The sequence below is a fragment of the Rattus rattus genome, chromosome 9 (assembly GCF_011064425.1).
Source record: "Rattus rattus isolate New Zealand chromosome 9, Rrattus_CSIRO_v1, whole genome shotgun sequence".
In the NCBI taxonomy this organism is placed as follows: Eukaryota; Metazoa; Chordata; class Mammalia; order Rodentia; family Muridae; genus Rattus; species Rattus rattus.
The window spans coordinates 79,143,634-79,159,392 of record NC_046162.1 but is presented as its reverse complement, the minus strand read 5'-3'; the positions used below and the strand labels follow the sequence as shown (position 1 = coordinate 79,159,392).

Genomic DNA, 15,759 nt, shown 5'->3' with positions numbered 1-15,759 from the left:
CCTGAATATTTTTGGGACAGAATGTGTAATTTACAGAGAGGAATGAAATGCAAGGAATAACATAGTCCAAATCTAATCTATGCAGCATAACAGAGGAACCAGGAAGAAGGAAGGTTGAGCTCATTTAAGGTAATTCTAGAACTGACCACTTGAAGGAAAGAAATAATGAACCAAATCCTGGCTCAGGTAAAGTGAATGGGAATGCCCCAGTGTGTCTCTCCCTCTACTAAGAAAACCTAATTATGAATTCTCCCCCCCCCCCAGTACTTCATGAGCTCTGCAAATGCTTGAACCTGGTAAAAGCAAGATGGAGATGATCTGTATGGTCATTGAGAGCACAGTGTTGACACCATATTGTGAAGGCCACTGAGCCCAGGAGAGGTGGTCACTGTGTCAGAGACTCGGAATTCTTATCTATGAGATAAAGTAATATGCAATTTTCAAGTCAACCTTAAGAGGTGGAGTAAATCCATAGTTATGAGACAGTGTTGAGTCTTTCATGAAGTAAACTCTCAATACACGCTAGGTAACTGTATCCTTCTGTGAAAAATGTATTCACCTAACAGTGAAACTCTTTGATAATAGTTTATGTACTTCCTTATGAAATTTGGAATTTTTAGGAACACCATCGTGAGTCGTATCCACTGAAAGGTATGGAGGTGACAGAGTGATGCAAATTATCTCAATCTGCTGGTTACATAAACAAGTTAGTTTGAAAATTGTTCTGTGCTTTAAACGTGCCCATGCCTGGCATTATCAAAGACACGAAGCGGAAGAAATCTTAGCCCCTCCCTAAAATAGCTTGTAGCATAATAATAACACAAAGCAAGGAGATTTCAGAGAAAACAGGAGAGTAGGAAGCTGTGTCGATTCAATTAACTCTGTACCTTGTCAGTACCCATTTCCTTACCATTAACTAAAAACATAAGTACTATTACTGCTGCTTTATAAATGAAGTTACTGAAGATCAAATTAATGAGTTAAGCCCAATGTGGAGTAGCGCATTTTAGATTCCAGCACAGAGGATACTCATCAAAGATAAAACATTCAGAAACGGCCTCAAACAGATAAGGGGTCTGGAGAGATGGCTCAGCGGTTATGAGAAATTGCTCCTCTTACAGAAAATGTGGGTTGGGCTCTGAGCACCCTCACCTGGCCACTCAAAACTACCTCTAACTCTGGCTCTGGGTATCTGAAGCCCGGTTCTGGCCTGTGTGAACACATATGTATGTGCCTCACAGAGACATATACATGACTAAGGTTTGCACGTCGTTCGTGTGATGGAGGTGGAGGAAACTAATGCCTTCCATAAGACAGAAACAAGACAACTACAGAGACCCACACAGACTCGCCTAGAGACCGAGGAGTGGTACCTTTTGATTGGAGGGAAATTATTTAATCCACTTGTAACAGTGGATAATGCTAGCCCTGCAGATTTGATGAGCTTAAGAAATCAAAGAAAGTAATAGTGGCATCTATTAAATCTCCCAGATGATATGATTTTTTTAATTGTTTTTGTTTTGTTTTTAAGATTTATAGCAATCATGTGATTATTCTGAAATGAAAGACACCTAAGGGGAAGGTGGCTAAAAATGAAGACAGGACGAACAGAGAGTATCGAAATCACCTGGATGACCAGAAATCCACTCTGAAACAAGATGAGAGAAAGGGTCAAAGTACCAAGAAATTACTCTCAGAAGCAAAGTATTATGAAAACATTTTCTTCACACCTACATGAAGACTTAGATTTTCCGTGTCTATGACCCTATGTATCTTATGTCCTTGCTTAGAACATGCGTAAGTTAGTTCTTACATGCCTGTTGGAGCCGACTTTACAGCCGTACATCTACCTTGACCTGATACTGAAGGCACCCGTCACCGGCCTGTCTGCCGTGCATCTGTCTCCGGCCCTGAGAGCTGTACCTTAGGTGATAGCCGATGCCCCATTTCTTCTTCAGAAACAGAGACGAGCCTGCACATCTCAGTCTCCCGTTGGATATAAACACCTTCCTGTCTAGTTGGGAAGAACCAAACAATAAATCGTATTAGTGATTTCTTCAGTACTCAAAACTGTGAAAACCAAAACCCATGAGCACAGATTGTTCTAGAAGCATGCCACACACTAACCCTGAGACTCTGATCACAGAAATGATGAATTAGGTTTGCTTATTCCCTGCCCTTTTAGGAACATCAGGCATCTACACAGTGTCTCTCACGTTCGCCAATGCCTATCCACACAGACTAAACCATGTTTGAGTCTATATTGAATGGTTTGCAATCTTCGCCTCTCTGTGATGGGATCAGAAGGCTTCCATAGGACCAAGCCTGATACAGGGAACACAGAGATTGAAGCAGGTAAGAGAGATTCTCCTGTGTTGGATGTGGCTGTCACTTGTGAGATGCGCCCAAGGGGCCTACTTGTAACCCATGTCAAGTCCTACTTCATCACTGTGAAACTCAAAAGAAAACTATAGTTACCAGCCAGGATATCAGCCTCATCCATGAACTGAGTACTAAAGACAATTACTCTGCCTGATCTCCGCTCTTTCAGTAGGTTCCAAATGTGATGCCTCGAGAGCGGGTCCAACCCAGCGGTTGGTTCATCCAGTAGCAAGACCTAAACAGAAGGGAAAACATTACAGGGCCATTTATTCCTCTGGGGTAAGATGATTTACAAAATACTGTAGGTGTCAAATACTTTTACTTTAAAGTTTTCTTAAGTCCATCATTGGCAAATTTATCCAATATGATAGTTTCTGAGTCTCCGATGGGATTTCACGAGTGATTTTCTATCCCCTTACCTGGGGGTCTCCTAAAATGGCGATCCCAAAAGTCAGCTTCCTTTTTTGTCCTCCACTTAAATTCTGAGCAAGAGTGTCTTGGATATTTTCCATTTCTAAGTCCCGTAAAACTTGTCGTACCTGACAAAATGAGGAGCATTTAGTGTAAAACCCAAGGTGTGGGTACTTTTGTTAAGACCAAGTCTCTCTTTGCAGCCCAGGCTGGCTTGAACGTTGGCCACATTCCCAGGCGCTGTGATTACCGGCATGGTCCACCGGTGACTTCCTCACCTTTAAAACCATTTTCTATCTTTCTAAAGAGCCTTTGGGCCTAACGTTAGATGGTGGAAGAAGCCAGACAACACACGCACATTTAAAATCTTCCAGGCGACCAATTTCGCTTTCACTGTCGCTTTCACAGTGGACTCGCTCACCTACCTCTTGCTCCACGTCCTGCGGCAGAATTCCCTTTATCTTGGCAAAAAGCCTGAGATTCTCCTGCACAGTGAGGAAACCAAACTGTACGTTGGATTGTGGGCAAACTCCAGTGAGCTTAGGGACAGCGTCTGAGTCCTCCATCTCTAAAACTGTCTGATTATAAATGGTGATGGAGCCTACACAGAGAAAGTAAAGAATTACCCTGACAAGGTGTGAATTATGTAAGTCACAAGGGAGCAGTCATTGTTATGTTAGGGGAGTTGTGGGTCCCCCTCACCTAAATGGACAGCTTGCCTGGCCTCAGTGGGGGAGGGTGAACCTAATCCCACAGCAACTTGATAGGGGGTGGGGAGCAGGGAGTGAGGGGTTAACATCCAGAGGGGATGGAGGGATCTCCATCTCCATCAAAAGAGATGGAGAAGGTAGATTTGGGGGAGAACTTGCCTTAGGGGGTACTGGGAGGAGATGGGGTGCTAATATTGGTGTGTAAAGTAAATAAATATGTAAATTTAAAATAATAGTGAGTTTCAGGTTAAGTGCAAATCCTTGCCTCAAAGAATAAGGTGAACGCAATATGAAGAGACTTAAAACTTCCAATGTAGGTGGGAAAGCCTTTCCTAATGCCCCAACCCACGCTGAGAAGCTAATGGCTTCCGAGAGAGGCAGAGTTACTTTGCTTGTGTGTGAGGGTGTGGCCCTTGGTAAACTGCACATCCATGTGAGTATGGACAGGGCTACTGGGATTGATGCGCTACTGTATTTTTTTTTTTAAAGACATGAAGCATAAAGTTGGGAGGGGGATCAGTTGGGGTGGGACTGGGAGGTGCTGGAGGGCAGAAGTGTGGAAGGATGTGCCCCAGATACACTGTGCACCTATGTGAAACTTAATAATAAAAAGAATTTTTGGGGCTGGGGATTTAGCTCAGCGGCAGAGCTTTACCTAGGGAAGGCAAGAGCCCTGGGTTCGGGTCCCCAGCTCCGAAAAAAAAGAACAAAAAAAAAAAAAAAAAAGAATTTTTAAGACAAAAAATAGTTCAAAACAAAAAGGTAGAGAAGTGAGTGAGGAAGGCACTGTAACCTCCAGATGTACTCAGCCAGGCAGGCTCAGCTACAGGAGTCTACATACTACACACACACACACACACACACACACACACACACACACACACACATACGCACACACATACACACACACACACACAAAGAGAGTGAGAGAGAAAGAGAGAGAGAGAAGGGGGGAGAGGGAAAGGGAGATGGAGGAGAGGGAGAGGGAGAGGGAGAGAGGAAGAGAGATTCAGTGTTCAGAACATCTAATCTAGAAGAAGTGTGATTAGTAACCGAATAATTATAAAGCCACTTATATCAAGCACATTTTCACAAATGTATTCAATTATATAAAAGTAACTTAAACTTCTAAAAAATGTTTCCACTGCCATATAAGAATATAAAGGTAGCACCTACTATTGGGGAAACATATATAATCAACACACGCGTACATTGTATAAAGCTCAAGGAAAACTCGTTGGGGTGGTGTTTGTCTTAATGACCTGATGCACCAAGTTAACGAGGGGGAAGCCCAGACTATTCATTTGCCCTTGAGGTCGTCTTTGAATAAGTGTCCTCTTACCTGTAGTAGGAGGTGACAGTCCACTGAGTGTGTTTATCAGGGTGGTTTTCCCAGCTCCACTATGACCAAGAAGGGCAGTGATCTGGCCTTCGTATATATCAAATCCCAGACCTGACATGATTTCAGAGTAGTACAGTCAGTACTAGCATAGCCATTTTACAGTGTCCACAGTTTACAATTTCCCAAACTGTAGACGTGTGAGTACTAATCTTCAAAAGCAAAAGCAACCTTAAAATTTGTAATGCCTCATCTTCATTCCTACTGAAGCTTTACAACAGTCTCTAAATCACATACCTACGTTAAAGGTAGTCTTATTTATTACCTCTTAAGGCTTCTACTTTTCCATGCTTTCCTGCATATTCCTTTCTAAGATTTTTGATCCTGCAAAAAAGAAAAAAAAATGTTTCAAGGAAATTGCAGTGATTGGGGAGACCTGGTGAGACCTAGAGGTTTTTCCATTTTGCACAGGCACTGAGAGAAGCACTCTGGGCCTCTCATGAGAGGCTCATCTCTGCCTATTGTACCTCAGCCGAGCACAAGTGGAGGGGGTGACCAACATGTAGATACACTTAGCCGTATGTGCAGACATTACAGATGACTGGAGAGAAAAGCTAGCGATGAAATCAATGGTGGAAGATCCCATGCTGCGGGTGAAGGAAACCACATCAGATCAAAAGGACTTCAAGTTTGGAGTCAAGACACCCTGAGTGTGGTCCCTTCTGTGCCATTTACACAGAGCTCTTGTACAAAATATGTAACTCACAAGCCTTCAGTAATAAAGCAAGGATGACAACACTAATTATCACGTAGGGTTGATTCCTAAAAGAAGGATTGCAGAGCCCAGGGAAAGAGAATGAAAGGGTGAGACCGGTGTAAAAGTCCACAGAAGTGATGGCATGGTGATGCATGCCCATGATCCCAGCACTCGGAACTCAGGCAGGACGTGTAGAAGTCTGAGGCCAGCCTAGGATACATCTTGAGTTCCAGGTCAGACTGACATAAGGTAACGTTCTGCCTTAAAGGAAGGAAAAAGTACATGGAAGGCTTTCAAGGAGCTGAAGGTCTGTTATGCTGTAGAGCCTGTGCAGTTTACCTGCATTCATTTCCTATATCAAAACAAACCATCAGGTGCGCTAGAGACAAAATCTGAGCAAAAGATAAGGATCTTTGGGATGCGTAGCTGTCTGGAAGTCAAAGCATTGACCATAGGGGCAAGCATGGCTTCGGGGGAGATGATGTCGGACACTTGTGCCTTGAGGTCATTTGTGTCTTGAGGGACTTTTAGTGCCTCGCGGCCTCATCATTTCTTCCCATCTTCCTGGGATGTCTCTAACCCCCTTTCTACATTGCTTACATTTGTGTTTTCATCTTATCGGCCATGAAGGGAAACGAAAAGAGACAGAGTGCAGTCTACAGAAAGAGGATGTGAATAGGAGAGTGGCGCCCCCTGTCTTCCATCAAGAAGAACATCGGAGCAAATACAGAGAGGAAGCTCAAGGAAGACAGTGAGGAACGTGGAACTGAACTCCTTATTTGGTTGACAGTTATTACTGTACCGAAAGATACGTAAGTGCGAATACAGGAGATGGGATAAAAGACCGTGCTATCTAGAATAAGAGTGTCATTTCGTAAGTACAGTAGGCTGGGAGGAGGCAGGTGCAGAGGGGCTCAGAAGGAAGTCGGTGTACATCAGTGTCTGGCCTGTAGGTCTCTGACCTGGTTTTGTTCTCTGTTGTATGTACTTCCATTTGACTTGTTCATTACCTGATAGCTTCTTTCCCCTGGAATTCTGGAGACACGGGTTCCAATGAGTCATTCAGTGAAGGAGCAGAGTCTATTTCATTCTCAAGGACCAAATGATCAGCTCCTCTGCGTTGAAACCAGTAAGATGACTTCAGGAAAAACAACGGAGAACGCTGATGTCCGTACTTACCTATAGGGACAGGAAGTGAGAAAGTGTCAGGTCAGTTGCCGCTTCAAGGAGGGCATGCCATTTAGCACAGCGTACCAAATCTGTGGCTCTCAATCCAAGCCCACATTATTACCTTAGGTCGCACCACACAATGTGGCGTTCCCAACATGAGAAAAAAAACAGCATTGTAAACTAAAGGAAAAGGTCTTCATTCAGAGGTACTTGTTTTGAGAAGGACGTAAACATTGTATTAAGTCCAAAAGGGAGGGATAAACGTGCTCTGTATAAAGTTAAAATATTACTCAACTATAAGAAAAAATAAATTTGCAGGCAAACAGACAGAACTAGAAATATTGTTACCCATCAAGGTAACTCACACCCAGAAAGACAAATGTCCTGTGTTCTTTCTTAAATTAAGATCCTCGCTTCAAATCTTTTGTTTCTTGAGTTCAACCAGGAGCAAAACTGAAGCCAAGAAACTAGAAAGAGGTGGGATTTGGGGAAATATTAAGGGAGGGGACTGTAGGAGGGGACTGTCATTATGCAGGTGAAGACAGGTACAAGATAGAACGAGGCCTGTCATTGAATGAGAAGGAAGGATGGGCGGGAGAAAAGTTTTAGAGAGAGGAGGAGACTGGAGTGAGGAGGAGAAGCAGTCAGGAGAACATAGAGAAGGATGTTAAAATTCCTCTCTGCACATTTACAGGTTGTTATGAATATTCTTGAGAGATAGATGTGTACAGGGCTTTGTATGTTTAGCTGGGCAATTATATCTTATCAATGGGATCAGAGGTTATTGTGTTGTGTGTTCTTTCAAGTGGTGATTTAATTGAATTTAAGAGAGTTTGTGGTGGTTGGAGACATGTGTATGTCTAGCATGGTGGTGACCTGCCTTGGGAACTAGATGGGTAGAGAGATTGTTGCCAGGCTCAGAAAGAAGCCATCGGCAGTGTGATATGGTATAGAGCAAAGCGGGTGAGACACTTTGCTGACTGAGAAGAAGATACCCACCAGATATCTTGGGGCACTGTGGTGCTGGACCTAGTGTAGGATAAAAGACAGCATTTTTTATAAATGTACAGCAAGAAGGGACTAGTAGATTAGAGGTTAAATGAGTGGCCGAATGGAATGCTGAGGTAGAAGGACTTAGGCAGCAGGGAAGGTCATTGGGAATATATAGGAGAGATGGGGTGAAGTGAGGCCAACCCAAAGAGAGGGGTAACAGAAGCCACATAGAAGCCTGCTGCTTCACAACCCAACTTAAGAACACTGTAAGTAGAAGGGTCAGAAAGAACTCTCATATAAAAGAAGATAGGAAGGGTATGTGGGGGGGGGGTTTAAAAGGAGATGGGGATTGGAGAATGGGGAGAGAAGGGGAGAGATGAATTAGTTAACGGAAGCTAAGGATTTACAAAGGGGCCCAATGAAAGCCCTCTAGTTAGTAAGCTAAACTCGAGTTAAAATGGAATCACCATCTGTGGGTGAGCAATATCACTCAGAAGACAAGATGTCATGGTTTTTATGTGCTTGGTCCAAGGAGTGGCATTATTAGAAGGGGTGGCCCTGTTGGAGTAGGTGTGGCCTTGTTGGAATAGATGTGTCACTGTGAGTGTGGTCTGTAAGAGCCTTGTCCTAGCTGCCTGGAAATCAGTTTTCCAATGGCAACTTCAGATGAAGATGTAGAACTCTCAGCTCCTCACAAACCATGCCTGCTTGGATGCTGCCATGTTTGCACCTTGATGTTGATGGACTAAACCTCTAAACCTGTAAGCCAGCCCCAATTGAATGTTGTTCTTATAACAGTTGCTTTGCTCATGGTGTCTGTTCACAGCAGCAAAACCCTGACTAAGACACAAAGGTTATTCAATGAATGCTGCAATACAAGGTATAAGATAGCTCCTTATGTGTTATTGACCAGGGATACCCTAGAGATTTTTTAAAGGGGGGGTGGGGTGAGGTAACATTGCCATTGTCTTTGGATACCATTCTAACTATATGGTAATTAGACCTTATTGTCTAAGACACCATATATTTGGGCTAAAGGACATAGAGAAATTAATACCCAGCTACTCAGTGAGCTTTCTTCCTACCCGCAGGGAGCTTCCACAGTACCCGCAGATACAATGCACATTTCAGACAAAGAAAAGACATCTAAAGTCTTTCTTAGCACTGGACTGTGTGTGTTACAACACTAAAAAGCCAAGCAAGATGTCCCTACAGCAATAGTGGCACAGCTATTAGCAAGTAAATAACTAATTTAATGTTGCATTTGATGTCTGCTTCACAGGAGTAGGCTTCATGCCAGGTACTGGGATCTTGGTCAAAAGCCCAGGACAAGGAAGATCATGGCCCCTAGGGAAGATCTTGCTATTATTATTTTGCTAAATGGCCACGCTGTCAAGCCACCTTCAAAATGTTTACATTTATACTCATTGTCTTAGTTAGGGTTCCAATGAATATGATACCATGACCAAAAGGAACTTGGAGAGGAATGAGTACATTTCACCTTATGACTTATAGGTTCACCACTGAGGGAAGTTAGGGGAAGAACCTAGTAAGGCAGGAACCTGGAGATGGAAACTGAAAGAGAGGCCGTGGAAAAGTGATGCCTACTGATTTGCTTCCCATGGCTTCCTCAACCTGTTTCCTATATAACTCAAGACCATCAGCCCAAGGATCACACCACCCGCAGCATGTCAAGTTGACCTCAGACTATCCATCACAGCCACAGACCTGGGCTGTTCTCCACCTTCATTAGAAATTGAAGTTGAGCGGTCAGTGAATAACTGGTCCAAGAGTTGAAAACAAGAGGCCAGACGTTCATTCGCAAATGGACATCTGTATTAACGCTGCTGTCACCAAGGCTCAGGGAGAATTGTGGAAGAAGAGGCAGAGAGACTGTAAGGGTTAAAGAATGGGCAAGAGCCCTCCCTGTGCTATACTGTCTTCTATACAGGAAGTGGCTGCTGCAATCATGAACTAAAAGCAGCTGTGCTTATCTGCATATGATCTATACAAGATCAAGCCAGTCAAAATGTTGGCATAAGTAGCATAGAGGAGCTCCAGGCCCTATCCCATACTGTGGAGATGTTGTCAACGACATTGGTGCTGGGAAAGGGAGATTCATGTCTTATGGGGATGTGATCACTGATCAGTTTCCCATACTCCCATGGATAGCCCCACCCGCATGCACATGTGGACACTACTAACTGGAATTAATGAGGTTTTAAAAGAGGGACAAGGAAAGCATCTTTCAAGGGACATGGTGGAAGTTGGAAGGGCAATGGAGGGAGGGTGGATATAATGTTTCATTGTATACATGCGTGAGATCACCAAAAATAATTTTTAAAGTAATGGAATGTTACGTTATTTTAGAAATTTTGAAAAAGAAAATGCTAGACCATTTATATTCAATAAATTGTCGACTAGCAGTCCTCAACCTGTGAACTGTGAACGCCTTGAGGGTGGGAGTGTCAAGCAGTCCTTTCACAAGGGTCACCTAAGACCATCAGAAATATTATATATTTATATTATGACCCATAACAGTAGCAAAAATTACAGTTATGAGGTAGAAACAAAAATAATGTTATGGTTGGGGGTCACCACAACATGAGGAACTGTATTAAAGGGTGGCAGCATCAGAAGGTTGAAAAGCACTTTCATAGTTGCTTTAAGCAAACACAGGTAATAAAAGTGTGTGAAATTACAATAATCCTACTACTTACTGAGTAAAATCTTGTCAAAATACAATGCCAGTGCCAAATAGAGAAGAGCATCCAAAACCAACATGAAGAGGGTGGCCAGGATTAGGTACGAGTTCTTTGGAGAGTTCAAATTTACATTAGAATTCACATCGTAGTCCAAATGTATAAGCTGAAAAAGAGATGCATAGAGTTTTATGGGATTGATGTAGCTCTAAGTTTCATTTTATGGTGAAAACTGGAGAAATGAAAGTCTCTTAGGAGCTGATCGGAAAGAGAAGAATAATTTCAACAGCATGCAATGATTTCACATGAACGAACTTCTCTGAGTGGAGATTCAATTTCACGTGGAAATGTCCGATTCTTTTTTTAAAGTCTCGATCTACCAATGTTTGTCGTGCTATAAAAGGCATGTGTTTCTCAAGCTTAAATCTGAGGAATGTTCAGTTAGAAGTATAAGCTGAGGCAACATCAACCAGCAAATGCCATTCTACATCTAGGGTCATGAACTAACAAAACATCTCAGTACAAACCATGAGAAACCAACTTGAAGTTATTGTTTATGGAAGTCTAAGAGACTCCCCAAACAATACAGGTCATTGCTATTGTCTCCCAGAGGTTGGAGGTAAGTCCCTATTGCCAAAAGCACCATGCAAGGATTGGACCTAGACCTGACTTGAAAGCTACCTTCCTAGGGACAAGTTTCCATAGCACAGAACAGTGGTGTGCAAGCTGCCAAGCAAGGAAAGTAACTAAAGGTCCTTCCCAACCGTGATGCCTACCAAACACAACAATAATCTGCATGGCAAAGCAGCCCCAAAGGTGCAAGTGTGGCACCCACATCTTGGTGGTAGCAAATAGCTCGGTAATCAGACTGAAGCCTTACTGAATAAGAGGGAATTCATGTATGGTACAGGATATCTACCCAACTACCCAGGGCTGGTGAGGTCATGGATCTCAGAAGAACTACTGCCACTTCCCTAAATCAGCACATTTCCTAAGTACATTCTAAAGACTCGGCCTTATCCTCACAGTTAAGCACCACTCTCGCTTCTCATCACTCAAGACCCTTTTCTTTGCGAAAGTGGAAACTATTATAGAAAGCTACGATTGGTCAAAATGTAAAGAACAGTTGACCACTGAGCTCTGGGCTGAAATGGATACACTGTACCTAGGGTTCAGAAAGCAGAAGAGAGGGAAGAAAGATGTTAAGAGCTGGTGGAATGGAAAACTACTAGGAGACATTTCTCCAAGAAATGACAAGGAAACTATGCTCATCATAGCTCAACAATGTACCTAAATAAAACCTGAAAAGGATACTGATAGACACACTGATGAGGAAAAGGGAAAATCTCACAGGGCCCGACCCCTGTAAAAGAACTACAGGCAACTAAGGACAATGAGAGACAAATAATTAGTCTTCCTAAAGGATGAGCCCTCTACTTGGCTATCCAATATCAAGTGGTCAACCCTGAAATCACATACATAAAAGTAACACTAAAAGGATTGAATATGTATTTATATATTTATATGTATCTGTCTGTCTGCCTCTCTCTCTGTGTGTGTGTGTGTGTCTGTGTGTATGTGTGTGTGTCTGTGTCTGTGTGATAAAATAATTAAAGAAAAAGAGGACATGAATTTGAAAAGGGATTGTGTAGATGTGGTGGCAAGCCAAGGAAGGGGTGGAGGAAGAGAAAAGTGAAGGGGAAATGTGATGTTGTTATATTACAATTTAAAAAAATTAGCTGGGTGATGGTATCACATGTCTTTAATCCCAGTACTCAGGAGGCAAAGACAGGCAGATCTCTGTAAGTTCAAGGCCAGCCTGGTCTACAGAGCTAGATCCAGGACAGCCAGGGCTACACACGGAAACTCTGTCTTGAAAAAAGAAAAATAAGCCCCAAAATAAAAAGAAATGAAACAAAATTTAATTAAATTTAATGTAAAATAAAATAAATATGCTAAGAGAGAAAATGAAGTATGTCTCTTATTCCTTAAACTTCTCTATTCCTTAAACTTGTTTTTACAAACATGGGAGAGAATCTTTAGTGTTTGGTGTATACTGTATAAATCATTTAAGGAATCTGTCTTGAATGTTGTGTACAAAAATAAAATTGAGGGACAGCAAAGACAGCTTAGCTGGTAAACGTGCCTGAGTTTGAGCCCCATAGCCCAAAAGGTGGAAGGAAAGAACTGATATCTGTCACATTGTCCTCTGACCTCCATACAAAATAAACATCATCATGACATGCCTGTGGATGTCCACATACACACACATAGGCAGACAGACAGACAAGTTTTCATAAAATGAAACAAAACAATTACTTCCCTTTTTACCTGGGCCATTCCAGTAGTAAACGAAAACAATTACCTCCCTTTTTACCTGGGCCATTCCAGAAGTAAAGACAAAAGGGCTAAGAAAACACAAGTTTTAAAAAAATGAAACAAAATGATTACTTTCCTTCTTACCTGGGCCATTCCATTAGTAAAGGCAAAGGGGCTAAAAAAACACAATATCCATTCCATAAAAGCAGGAAGATGTTTGTACAATGCTGTGAATCCCAGGCTTCCCCAGAAGACGGTAAGGAGGAAGACAGCCAAGCCAGTAAGAAATGGTTTCTTTAACAAGACACTCATGAGGAAAGATAAAGTTATCTGAAAGGAGAAAAAAATTAACTGGTGTGGCAGTCTGACCATCATCACTAGGACAGTAAACGGAATTTCAGATTTGGATGTCATCCAGAGATTCATGCATCTCCAACCCAAGGCTCTACTGGGAGGTAGTATAATCTTCCACAAAGTTCCACTTGGTGGAAATTTTCCTGTCATTGGATGCTTGTCCTGAAGGAGATTATAAGAGCCCAGTCCCTTCCTCTTTTTGACATCCTGGTCATAATGTGAGCAACTTTGATCTACCATGAGCTGGTGACATAATGTGCTGCCCAGACACAGGCCAAAGCAACAGGGTCAACCAACCCTGGGCTCCAAAACCAAGGGGGCAGGAGAGTAAAACCTTTTTCTTCTTGTTAGTTGATTGTCTCCAGCATTTGTTATAGGGACTGGTAGCTAACCAACACAGTATTTAGAAAGTATATCTCATTGACTTTCAATTATGTACTATAAGGATCATACCTTTCAAATTCTGCACAGAGCAGAAAAGGCAGAAACACAATACTGATTGGAGGGAAGGAGGGAGGGAAAGAAAGGGAAGAAATTACCAACTTACCAAAGACAGGCCATAAAGGAGAAACAGAAGGAACACCACCATGAAACCAGTTAAGACGACAACTTGGGTGGATTTCACAATAAGAGACATCAAAGTAGCCACAACAAGGATAAAGCCAGTGTACATCAGACCCCAGGAAAGCCTGGTGGAGAAACACAGGATTAGTGCAGAGGTCATTCGTGGGCCACTCCATTTGTTCTCTTACTAAGCAAATGATTTTAAAAGTGTGTGATTCACCAAGAGCTTCTCTTAAAAAGGTAAATTCTTAGCAAACAAGAAAACGTCCTCATTTCAAAGCTTATATTCTATACAGCAAGGTAGGTAATAAACCAGCAAATGTGTACAGTAGATAGCTGCCCAATTAATGTTGATTGTCATTTTAATAGCCTGGAATCATCTGAAGGGAGACGCTTCAGCTGTGGCATTGCCTAGATCAGGTTGGTCTCTGGGCATGTCTATGAGGCGTGGTCTTATTGAATGATGCAGAAGGGCCCAGCCCACACTAGGCAGCAACATTCCTTAGGCAGATGGTCCTAGATAAGCACAAGTCAGAGAGGGAGCCAGCAAGCAGCAGTCCTCCGTGACTCCTGCCTCTGGGTTCCTATTTTGAGTTCTGGCCCTCATGACTTCCCTCAATAAGGGTCTATGACTGGGGAAGTCTAAACCAAATAAATCCTTCCCTCACCCATGTAGCTCTGTGCCGATCACAGCAACAGAATGAAACTAAAACAATAGCTAAGTGCAAACTGAGAAGGCCATGAACTGGACAGTAAGATGGGTGTGAGGAAGAGAGTTTGTTAAGAAGAGATGATCCTGTGCTGCTTTTTCAGTTTGGTGTGACTTCCCTCACACCATGCATGCTTTAAGTTTTGCAAACCAAATCTCCTCTGTTGCATTAGGGCTGCTTGCGCATGAGCCATCACAAAGGCTCTAGACACTACATGCAGCTACATTCCAATAAGAATGTATTGTGTAGGGGTTGGGGATTTAGCTCAGTGGTAGAGCGCTTGCCTAGCAAGCACAAGGCCCTGGGTTCGGTCCCCAGCTCTGGAAAAAAAAAGAATGTACTGTGTAGACAATGACGTTGGAGTTTTGCATAGATGTTTATGTCTCCTACACCGTTATGCTATTTTTACTTTCTCCCCAGCACTGAAAGTTCAGTGGCTGCACCTTCTTCACAAACTGCAGAAGAGTGGTTTGGCGGCTTCTGAACCATTTGATTCAGCACAGGAATACAGCGAGGACACGAACACACAGGTGGCTAGAAGAAGAGCAATTACTACTAATGCCAAAGACAGGAAGGAGGCTTTGCACAGGGTCCAGTCACGTCATGGGCTTGGGTTCCGATTTCCTCTGTGACATTATAACTAAATATGTTAAGAAGCAGTTATTTGATTTCTTTAAATTTCAATTTCCTCTCTGGGAAAAAGATTAAGGAATTCAATTAGTGACATATCCACAATGGGCAGATAGTTTCCTTTATTTACAGTAAAAAAAAAATAATAAAATAAAATAAAACCATCAAGTTCAGGAAGTCTTCTTTCTCTGCCCAATTTTATAATTCTCTTTCACCGTACACTGAGTTACCTGAAACAATTCCTTCATCTGCATTCTATAAATAACTTAATTTCATTCAAATGAAATATCAGGTCCTTTCCTCTGGGTGGGTGGGGGGGCAAAAACTCTAATATTTTTCAATCCCTCCTCACTAGACTCTTTTTTTTTTTACAAATAGAATACTGTCCACTACCTTGTCATAGTTTTTCGACATCTTTTAAGATACAGTGAGCAAATACCCTTCAATATGGAAGACATCATTTTAATGCATAAAGGGACAAAAGAAAAGAAGAAAAAACCCTTGCATTGCATCACACTTTCCAAGTCCTTTCTTTGGTAACAGATATGCTTTGTTTTAAATTGTGCACCCATGCGTCTCTGTGGGATGGTGTGAGGGAGAGTGTGTGCGTATGTGTGTGTGCCTGTGCAGGCCAGAAGCACTGGCTCCCCTGGACCAGGAGTTACAGGCAGTTGTAAGCTGTCAGACTTGGAGGCTGGAAACCAAAGGGTCCTCAAGG

At 42.5% G+C, this 15,759-nt stretch overlaps 1 protein-coding gene across 1 annotated transcript in view; it reads right to left on the bottom strand.

Annotated features, from left to right (window-relative positions):
• Positions 1-15,759, bottom strand: part of Abca9 (ATP binding cassette subfamily A member 9) — a 62,673-nt gene that overhangs the window by 39,412 nt on the left and 7,502 nt on the right. The window contains exons 6-15 of the mRNA XM_032912305.1: positions 13,685-13,826; positions 12,928-13,113; positions 10,483-10,630; positions 6,610-6,778; positions 5,168-5,226; positions 4,846-4,956; positions 3,219-3,394; positions 2,802-2,921; positions 2,479-2,617; positions 1,924-2,014 (exon numbers count right to left, since the gene is read on the bottom strand). Of these exons, the coding sequence (XP_032768196.1) occupies positions 1,924-2,014; positions 2,479-2,617; positions 2,802-2,921; positions 3,219-3,394; positions 4,846-4,956; positions 5,168-5,226; positions 6,610-6,778; positions 10,483-10,630; positions 12,928-13,113; positions 13,685-13,826 (1,341 nt within the window). The remainder of the gene's footprint in view (positions 1-1,923; positions 2,015-2,478; positions 2,618-2,801; positions 2,922-3,218; positions 3,395-4,845; positions 4,957-5,167; positions 5,227-6,609; positions 6,779-10,482; positions 10,631-12,927; positions 13,114-13,684; positions 13,827-15,759) is intronic.